Source organism: Microtus ochrogaster, chromosome 15 (assembly GCF_000317375.1).
Source record: "Microtus ochrogaster isolate Prairie Vole_2 chromosome 15, MicOch1.0, whole genome shotgun sequence".
NCBI lineage: Eukaryota > Metazoa > Chordata > Mammalia > Rodentia > Cricetidae > Microtus > Microtus ochrogaster.
Genome location: NC_022017.1, coordinates 43,143,768 through 43,154,899, shown reverse-complemented (window position 1 = coordinate 43,154,899; position 11,132 = coordinate 43,143,768). Strand labels below are relative to the sequence as shown.

At 45.1% G+C, this 11,132-nt stretch overlaps 1 protein-coding gene across 1 annotated transcript in view; it reads left to right on the top strand.

Moving 5' to 3' along the window:
* The window catches only part of Fer1l6 (fer-1 like family member 6), a 112,806-nt gene that overhangs the window by 25,831 nt on the left and 75,843 nt on the right, over positions 1-11,132 (top strand). Inside the window, exons 12-14 of the mRNA XM_005354617.2 lie at positions 1,595-1,778; positions 6,979-7,099; positions 8,693-8,793. Coding sequence (XP_005354674.1) covers positions 1,595-1,778; positions 6,979-7,099; positions 8,693-8,793 — 406 coding nt within the window. The remainder of the gene's footprint in view (positions 1-1,594; positions 1,779-6,978; positions 7,100-8,692; positions 8,794-11,132) is intronic.

Here is an 11,132-nt window from a genome sequence, read left to right as displayed (position 1 = left end):
GCTAGTGTGCACCTCCGCTGAAAGGACTCATGGCATCAGTGAAGAGAGGGTCACATTCGAGCAGTTCTGTTGCAGCAGGGCGGAGGGAAGTAAAGAGGGACTCACTCCTGAGCCACACAGCTGGAGACCTGGCACAGAGTCCCCTGTCTGCATGTCCACAGGGTGCATATGTCTGTGAGATCTGTGGAAGTTAGTTCTGACAAGGGAGGCTTTTGCTTTGTTTTTTGCTTTTTTTTGTTTTTTTGAAATTGGTTTTTTTTCTCACATCCTGATTATGATCCATCTCCTTCTACCCCTCCCAGTTCCCCCATCTCCTCTTCCGTCTGGATCCACCCTCTTTCTGTCTCTCATTAGAGAACAAACAGGCTTCTAAGGGATTAGTGATCTGATCTGATCTGATATGATATGGTGTGATGATATGATATGACATGATGATATGATATGGTATAATGAAGCAAAAATTAACACATCAGCATTGGTCAAAACAAAAAAAGAGTCTAAGAGAAGACACAAAGAAACAGAGGCCCATTCATTCTCATGCTCATAAAAACCGTAAAACGCTAAACCACATACACACAAAGGGCTGTAGAGCAAAAATAGAGAATTAGAATATATAAATAAAAATAAAAATAGTAAGGTGAATAAAAAAAGAAAAGAAAATGTCCTGATATGTCATTATGATACAAATGAAGTTCCAATGATGCCACCGAGCTCCCATTCTTTTGGAGATGTACTGCCTGGGCACGCAGTACCCTTATGAGTACTTAGTTTGTTTCCCCAGTAAGACTTACTTGGAGGAAATGAATGTTCGTGAGAAAGTGGTTATCAATTTGAGATTGCTTCTGGGTTAGGGATGGGGGCCCATGTTCACTTCTTTCAGGTCTAGGACCCCCAACTGGATCAGACCTGTGCAGTCCTTGTGAATGCTGGGGAGATTTTATCTTATGTGGAGATGTGTATAGCACAAGGAGGAACCCCTCCTTACCTCCACCCCACCTCTGCCACCATTCTCTATCTCTGTCAATACCCACTCCCTCTTACTTTTTAACACGTGATGTAGCCTTTGGGTACTCAGACAAGAAGTCTTTTCTTAGAGACAAAACAGTTTTGAGAAGGTTCCAATGGTAGCCTAGCAAGTCTCCATGATGAGTTTTGGTAGGAAATACACACTAAGGTGTTGGAAGGGCCGATAGCCCAGAGAGCAAAGCACTTGCTGCTGAGCCTGATGACTTGGTGGAAGGAGAGGACCTGACTCCTGCATGCGTCCTCTGCCCTCCATACCTGCTCTTGAGTATAGGCACATAACCAAAATAATGTAATAAAGTTAAAATTGATAAAAATAGCATGGCTCTAAAAACTTAAAATCTCCAGTGGATTTTCTTTTCCTTAACTGTCTTTCTCAATTTGCAACTTGTGTAGCTTTTACAAACAAGAAGATAAGATTGGTTGGCTTCGTCAGTCTAATTTTTTTGTTCTCCGTTGTTTGTTGTTTCTGCCTTTATCCTGAGACCTTATTTCCTTTTTGGGAGAGGGTGTGGTATGCCAAGCTGGCTGGTCCCACCTGCTGACACTCTAACTTTGCCATCTCTTTCAGGGAACTTTGGGAACCTGATTGATGGAGGCTCTCATCATGGGAGCAAGAAGAAATCGGCTGAGCCGACTGAAGAGGATGTGCTTCCTCTGTTGCATGAAGGAGAAAAAGACGTGCCCCATGACTCTGCCATTTCCATGGCCTCCACCACACACCCAGAGAAGCCTCTGGTGACAGAAGGGAACAGGTAAAAGGAACAGAGCAAGTGAGAATGAAGTTTCTGCTGGGTGGGAATTTTATCAATTCCTGGGACTGTTTCATTCAGTTTTTCAGAAAAAAACAAAAAACGCAAATTTTATCACAGTGCTGGGAACACGTCACGAACAGGGGGAGCAAGAATAACCATCACTCTGTCTTATAACCTCAACCCTCTAACAACACACCCAGGGAATCCCTCTAACGGCAGAGCAGCCACGATGGCTACCAGACACGAAGCCCCCTTTACTCTTAACTTAGAAGCATGGGAAGCTAGGAAGAGGCTTTCAAGATTCAGCCCAAACCCAGCTGATGCTTATTATTCTTGTCCGCGCCCTACCAAGTAAACTCGACTCGGTAGGATTATTGAACATGGAATCTCTGACCTTAAGTTTGCCACGGTAATTGACAAACTAAAGAATGATGGTGAGACCCTAGAAATGAGCATCTTAGCAGCTGGGATTCCTCAATTCATGCACATTTTCAGCCAATAATAGGAGTAAAATTATAGAGGTGTTTTAAAGAAAGCACCACTAAGCATGGCACAGGAGGTTGATGAGAAGAAGCAAAAGCACGCGTGCAAGAGTCTTGCTTTGCCCCATCTTGGGATATTTGCGTGAGTAATCTCTACCTCCATGGACTCTCCTGGTAGCCCATTGCTGTGCCCATTCTGCAAGGGAGGAAACTGGAATCTAGAGAATGTTACTCCGCTGCATCAAGGCCACATCATTGCTTTTCAGGCCTCCACTCTTTTCAGCCCAGACGCTTCCCCTAGGAACCGACTTCCCTCAGACAGTCCTGTTCCTAAAAGGCTGAGCAGATGCCCCATTAGGGTAGTTTATAAACCACTCCCAGACTCCTTTCTTTTTCTAGGCTCCCATCTCTGACAGAACCCTCCACTCAGAGTCTTCCACCTCACAGCTCAGGCGTTGTCAGTGCTTCTTCTTTTCCATATCCGAAAGATTTAGTTTAAATTACATGCACATGTGTGCTGTGGGGGGCGGGGGGCTGCCCATGTGAGGGCAAGTGCCTGCTGAGTCCAGAATATGGTATCAGGTTCCCTAGAGCCACAGGGAAGGTTGTGAGGTTCTCTGCAAGAACATTACACTCGCTTGACTGAGCCATCCCTCTAGCCCCAAGTTCTGCTTTTCCTTTCTGTCCAAAGCCAGTTAATGACAAGACCTGGTCAGTATAAATTTTAGGCATTTTTTTTGTTTTCTTAATTCTGGCCATGTTTTTGTCATTGCTGTGACAAAAATACATGACAAACATAATTGGAGGTGAAAAGTTTATTTTGGCTTATATTTCTGGCAATACAGTCCACCATGATGGACTGGCAGCTGGTCATGTTGTGTTTCCTGTCAGAAAGCAGAGAGTGGACAGGAAGTGTGGCCAGGCAATACATCTGATGATCAGTTCTTCCAATGAGGCTCCACCTCCTAAAAGGTCTCCAACCTTTCAAAACAGCATCCGCATTTGGCAACCACCTAATATTCAAGCACACACACAGATACACAGACACACACACACATGAGAGAGACACAGACATACAAACAGACACACACACATGAAAGACATACACAGACAGACACATACATGAGATAGAAACACACATACACACATGAGAGAGACACACAAACATACACAGACAGACACACACACATGCACACAGAGACATAACACAGATACACACACACGAGAGAGACACACACATATACAAACAGACACACACACATTAGAGACATACACACATACACAGACAGACAGACAGACGCATACACACGAGAGAGAAACACACGTACACACACATGAGAGAGACACACAAACATACACAGACACACAAACAAGCAAACACACACACACACACACACCCCTACCTGGCTTGGGGGCACCATTCCCCCGAATACCCCTTTCATCCAGCTGTTCAACGCTCCTGAAAGAGCCCCAGTTGTATACTGTTCTTTGCTGCTCCTGGGATATTAAACACACTTCTCTCTTGGCCTGGCAACAAGCCCACACCTTAGCTATTGGCTTCCCTTGTCTTTCAGGATCCTTTTCCCTGTACCAAGTCTGACTGAGCTTTCTGTACTCTTTAGGGATTTAGCGAGCCCTAATCACGCCAGGCTACAATGGTTTCATTTGTCTCTCTCACCTGTAAGACTGAGCACCTGAGGGCAGGGACCTCATCTTTGCCCATCTCTGTACTGGACACACTCTATCTGGTTTTCAGAGAGTTAAGGAGCTGCTGTGGACACAGGGTGCTATGGGAGCAGAGAGAGTGCGGGGGTGACTAACTCTACCTGGGAGGACGTAAAGAATTGGGACAGTCATAGAGAAGCTGACATCTTACAAGAGAAGAGGGGATTTCAGGGATAGAAAAGAACACAGGGCAAACTGGGGCAAAATGAAAATAATTTTACTTAGCTAGGGCGGTGGTGGCATACACCTTTAAATTTGGGAGGTAAAGGCAGGCATATCTTTGTGAGTTTGAGGCCATCCTGGTCTACAAGAGCTAGTTCCAGAATAGGCTCCAGAGAAACTCTGTTGCAAAAATACCATTATTATTTTAAAGTTATTTACCTTCTTGGCTTTTTGTATTCTCTGCATTTTCTGAACCTTGTCCCTTTTTCATGGGTCACCTTTGGAGGGCTCTTTTTTAGCTTCAAGGCAGCCATACCTGGCTCCCCATCTCCACACACACCGGAAAGAACCCGGAGCTTCCTTGTGCTTTAACTCCAACTTACAGCGTGAGAGTGCCAGCGAAGAATCCCTGCGCCTGGGGTCGGCAGCTCAGGAAGACCTTCTGGGACTACTCCAAAGGTCTCAGCATCCCCAGACTTTCTCCACCTGCATGGGCTGTCCCAGTGGACTGCCAGTGGAACTCCGGGGGGTGTCCTGTGGGAAGGATTTAGAGAGCATGGCTCTCCAGATGCCCTTGGACGGTTCTGTGCTAGGGCTGGGCAATTGGCTGCAGCTGGGTATAAGTTATGATGTGATGTTGAGGGATCTCTCTCTCTCTCTCTCTCTCTCTCTCTCTCTCTCTCTCTCTCTCTCTGTGTGTGTGTGTGTGTGTGTGTGTGTGTGTGTGTAACTGAGCTTTCTTTTTATCTCTGACTCCTTGTATTGAGGCTCTCTGTCCATATAGTAGTAAGCCAAGGAGGCAGCAGAGGCACTGGAAGATCTTATATCTACAGTAGTCCTATGGATGTACACACAGAGAGATACAGGCACACATAGGTACACACAAACATGAACGCATAATGCATGTCTATTACTCCTAATAAAATTCCACTGTGCGTGTGTTCCGGGATTTCTGTTTTTACAAAGTGTTTGCACACAGTCTGTGCTGGGTAGAGGTGAGGATTAAATCAGAGTAGGTGATGCCCAGTGGAGGCTCATCATGACATGCCCAGGATTGCAGGTTTGTCACAAGCTGCTGTTCTGTTGGCCCTTCGCTCATCCTGGCAGTCCTCACTTTCCATGGGCAGCCGGGCACCTTCTCATCTGCGGCTTTTCCATCTGGACTGTGGTTTACACAATGAGCCTCGACTGCCTGGTCCTCGAGACACAGCAACAAAACTCTGAGGACCACAGAGACAGAGGCTCAGAGTGCCATTAGTGCATGCTAACCCAAAGCAAAGAAACACCCAAGAGGAAGTACAACAGCGTGTGGCCGCTTGCTTAGATGCAGGGTTCTCAGTGGAATGATTTGAGAGATAAAGCAGAGAGTAGTTTGGTTTCTGACTTTTTGTCTTTGCTGTCCTCTTGCTGGAAGAACAACTTCTGTTTCCAGCCAAGAACCTCTTTGACTTACTTTCCTGAGTGGATGCCTGCTGGTTTGTTTATTTTTTTACAGAGTAGACCAGGGGGCCCTTTGCTAATTCTGTCACACTTCCGGAGAAATTTAGGTTGGAGAGCTAAAAATGAACATCCAGTCTTTCAGGCTAAAGAGGATAACAAAACATGTTCCCCTCCTCTCCCCTTTTCTCTCCTCTTCTCCCCCCTACAGTGCTTTCCTTTTCTCTACCTCCCTTTCTCCCCTCTCCCCTCCCCACCCCTCTCCCCTTCCTTCCCCCTTTCCCTCCCCTCCTCTTCTCACTGCTCCTTTCTCTCCTCCCCACTCTCTCTGTCCCTTTCTTTCCAAACCACCATAAATAGATTTCTCGAAACAATGTCCACATTCTCAAAAGTCAGCACCAGACCCACCCCAAGCATTTTGCTCCTGCCTTCCATCCATACTTCTCTTTACAGTCTGTATGCTTGTGAGAAAATTACAGGGGGACTGGGGAAAACTCTGACCCTTAAAATAGCTGTCATTAGCCAGGGAACTTCCCCAGGTGGCTGTGCCTCTTCCACTGACCCTGCCTCCACACCCACCTAACCCTCTTCTACACAGCAGTTCTATCTTTTCTGGCTTTCATTTAATTCTGTTAATGAGATTTTCCTATCAGTATTAAAGGATACTCATTCCACAGTCACCATCAGGCATTCCTTGGGGCTCCATATCTTTACTGGTTGGCTATATGTTTTTTTCACTTGCTAGCCAAGCAAGTCACCTGTATTACTGACACCAGTGCCCACCAAGTATGGGATGGATAAATGGATGGATGAATAGATGGATGGATGGATGGATGGATGGATGGATGGATGGAAGGACAAACAGATGAAAGAATAGTGCTAAGCCACCAAGTACTGGTTTAGATTGGGGTGTATGCCTGTATCCCCTTTAGTAATATATACAATACAACGTGCTCAGAATATACATTTTACAAAAGTAATCTTGCTAAGGAAGATTTGTCCAACATATTCTACACACTGGTGACGATTTCTAAGTTTTACCCTATGTCTGAGAATAATGTCTTCTGTCTGTTTGATTTTGAGAGTTTCATGTAGCCCAATTGTGCTCAAACTCACTATGTTGCTCAGAATGGTTTTGAACTCTTTCTCCTCCAGCTTCCACAGCACTTGGGATCTCGGCATTGGTTTGGTGGCAGCTCTCAATCCCTTCCATGGCAGCACCTAACTCATCACTCACTGTCCACAGATCTCCAATCATATTCTAAGGATGGCACTAGCATCTTTGCCCCCGCCCTTCTGCACCCCTGCAGGACACATAAAATCTAAACAAGCATCTGGAATTGCTTGAAAACCACTGATTATACCTGACTTCCACACCTCATGTGCCTTCGCAGAAATTACAACTATTTGCCTTTTGGTGCCAAGAAGCCCTGTGTCTCCTTCATCAGTTCCTGGGGAGACCAGACATTCAGACTGCACTGGTCCAACATGCTGGGGAAAATGGCTGAGCTCTTGGTAGGTGGCATATTGGGGAACCAGGATAAAAATATGCTTTTCTATTCAACCAGGGTCTTGACCTCAGGTGAAACATCCCTGAATTGGGGCTACTGTATTTATTTCATGGCTTCTATCGCAATTACCCAGAGGAATGAGAACGGTTTGCGAAACCCCTGGAATTCAAATCGAACTATCCAAATCAGAATCCCTTCTTTGCCATTTGCTCTTCCAGGACCTAACAAGTGGCTGGTTCCTCATCTCCCAGATGCAGGCGGGGAAGATACCTCACGATGTTGACAAATGCTGGTTTCAACTAGTCCTTTCCCTCCTGTCACATTTCCTTCCTGCCCACAGGTCATGGGGAGGGACAGCCTCTAATTCCCTGCTCACTGTCCTCAGGCTCACCTGACGGCTCTCATTTTAACTTCCTAGTCCACTAGAAGCTACACTAAGGAGAGAATGCATATTTCTCTCCTCTTAGCTTCACAAACCAACTTCTGTAAAGCAAAGTAATTCTGGCTGTGGAATTCTAGGAAGCTGGACTCTGGAGATAGCCGGAGAGGCCCGGACTAGGCTCACACAATGTGCAGGACACAGACTTCATAAGGCTGGCCTTGTTAATTCTTCAGACAGATTAGATATAGTTTATTCCTAGAGTAATGACAGAACACATCAGGTATTCCTTAGAGGCTGCAATAGCCTTTAATGCTCTCTTTTAATTCCCTGCTCAGTCTCAACAGCCCTTCATGGCTTCTATGACTAAGTTTATTCCCCCTATGGTGGTGGTATAGATGGTTCCTATTAATTTCCCATTTTATAAATGAGAAACTCTGTATAATGAGATTAGTTTACCAATTAGTGGCAGCCTGGACTTGAACCCAGGTGTCCCAAGCCATATCCCAAATCCTCAGCCTGCTTACCCCACTGTGATGCCTGTTCTTTGTTTATCGGAGGTGCACAGAACGGAGCTTGAGTTCTCGAGTTCTTGAGCAGGCGCCAGCCTTTGGCAGGTGGTAGGAGATGCGGCATTTGTAAAGTCTAGCAGAGCAGGAGGAACATTGGCACTTCCCTACAGACCCCACTTTTCTCTGGGATGCTGAACAGAATCCTAGAATTCTGGCTCAAAGAAAAATGTAAAATTATTATTATATCATCATATAGCCACTATTGCGTCCAACCTACCCTGTTCCCTGCCCCAAGCCTGATATACTCAGAATCACTTTTAAATGTCAGTAGGGTTACAGTACTTTTCAAAGATGACTTCAATATTGACTTAGAAATCTTTTATAATTATGTATAAAGTTTAAAATTGGGAAATATTTCTCATGATATCAGGTTTCCCACGAGGTGGGAGACACAGAAAGCTGCTTAGTTAGGTAGGAATGGATCTGGGATTCAATGGCTCTGAGTAATTCAGTAAGACTCATCTAGACCCACGGAAAGTGGGGCTCAAAGTGGGAATGCCACAGTGATTCCTGGCTAAGCTCAAGAAAGTGAGGGGCCTCCTCCTGCCTCGCAAAACCCACAGTGACAAAGACGGGCAAATGTTGTTTCTGGAATGTGGAGATCAGGGATTTCCACAAGTCCCACAGCTCTGTGGTCTGTCTTCAGGAAGAAGGCATAGAAGAAGTGAAGGAACTGGTCAAGGTCTCAGAGGAGGCGCCGGAAGAGAAGATGAAGACCGTGTTCTGTGACTTCATCAGTCAAAGCAGGTGGGTGACAACCCCAGGCAGCTCCGGTGAACTCAGCTTCTAGTGACCTTGAGAAATCAGCTGCTCTTGCGTGCATTTGGGTGGGCACTTTACAGCGTTGTATCCCCTCCTGGCACTTAAACAACATAAGCCAAAGGAGAGGACCCAAAACCAGACGGACCAACTGCTAAGATTCTTCAGGGAACAAAAGTCCTCAGGATCAGCTCCCTGCGGACATTTGACGTTTGGTAGATACTCAGCAACTATGTGACAGATACATAATGCTACATCAAGTGCTACTTAATTGACTTCAAAGACCCAATTAAGAACTTATTATTTAGGTGGCAGACAATATAATAAGAGACTTTGAAAGCAGGGTATAGTGACCTAGCTGAGTAACAATTTACCCTCATCCAGGGGCTTGTCACAGTTTTCTCACAGAAATGCAGGAGTGGTTTTTGAGCACAGGACTCCCTGAGTAGCTGGGACTAAAGTCATCTCTTAGGCCCACCAGGAGGAGTCCACTTCCCAATCACTCACATGGCCAGCTATGGGATTCAGTGCTTCATGGGCAGTTCAGTTCCTTGCTAGCTTTCAATTTGAGGTCATCCTCCATCCAGTGCTGCACAGGTGTATCTAAGCTGCTCTCACCACGATGCACAGATGAGAAGCATTGGAGAGAACGTCGGTTAGATGGAAATCACAGTGGTTCTCAGCCGAAGCATCATCTAACTGCTCTTGACGCATCCTCTTTGAACCCAGTCCCTAGTGCAGCCAGCATTAGCAGCAGGGGGATCCTGTAGAGGTAGGAGGGGCTCTCTCAGGGCCTTGAGAGGCAACTTGTCCCATGTGGAAGCAACTTGGACCATTTCTTAAATTAACTCAGCCAAGACAAGCAAAAATGAAGCGTTTTCTAAAAATAGAATTAAAAAGCAAATGGAGATGAAATTATATCAAAGGTAAAAACTAGTAGTCAGGCAGTAGATACACCAGATAGTCTGATCTGTGTGTGTGTGTGTGTGTGTGTGTGTGTGTGTGCATTTGTGTGTATGTATCTATCTTCATATAATCTACACACATATGTAAACAAAGAAATAAATGTATTGTTTGTGCTGCCTTTATTTGCCTTCATTTTTCAATACAAAACAATATTAATCACTAGGCCTGCTGTGAGCCAAGTGCCACCTACAGTTTCCTTGGAACATCTTTAAAAAGCTTCAGAACCTCACCTCTCATGTTGGAAAGTATTGGCAAACAAGTACTAGCTCAATAGCTCTTCTCCATTGGGGGTTGCTTGAGGACGACAATTAACGGTCCCTCTTTTTCTTCATGCATGCGCGTCGATGTTAAAATGGTGGTTGTGTAGTTGGTAGGTGCAGGTCTGAGAAAGAAGGAAGGATCTGAGGTCAGATGGGATTCCTGCTTCCTGCTCCTTTCTTCGTCTCCTGTGGTCTCCTGCACAGCAAGGACAAGCCACTCACCGTGGAGGGGTGAAGAGGCTGTGCACAGTCAAAGAGCAGGCTGGGTCTCACAGATGGGGAATGAATGAAACACACACACATACCTTGTTACTCCCCTAAACTTGGATGCGGAAGAAATGTATCCCCACTGGCCTTTGGGTGATAGGGGAGATCCTAGAGAGGTAGCATGTCTCCTCGGGCTGATCCATCCTGGAGAGTGGGGTGGGGTTCCCTGTTCTTCTAGTAAACACAGGGATGCAACGAGTGGGTTCCCATCTCCAAATATAATTCTCCTATTCTATGTGAAAAGGAATAGGAAATACGGCATTAATGGTATCCCCACAGAGAGTCTGGCAGAGCATGGGTGTGGGGTTGCTCGTCTTATTGTCCACTTTACAGGTTTCCTTTGTGCTAGTTTTCACTGCTGAAGGATCGCATACACATTGTATAACATGTACGTCTATTTCCATATCCTATACTTCTGTTATGGATATGACATTAAAAGTACACTTTCCATTTTCTCTACATTGCTGCTTTCAGGGAAAAGAGATTGATTTATCCTCCTGGACTGGTTTTTTTTCCCCCTGCTTTTGTAGACACACATCCTCACATACACACAGTTATAAAACCCTATTTCTTCCCAGTGATAGTGGACATTTGTCCGGCAGGTCGCTGCTGCTCTCAGAAATATAGAGCAGGCATCTTCACACATAGATAGATCATAACAAGTTCAACTTGCCTTTAACCATAGCTCATTGCTCCATTTCTGTAATCAACAAAGCAAATACATTCTTGCAAAATCATTCCCCTATTTGCAAAGAACAAGAATTTTAGTGTAATTTTTTTAAAGAGTCTTTGTTTTATTTATTTATTTTATTTTTTTATGTTTTTTATTATTTT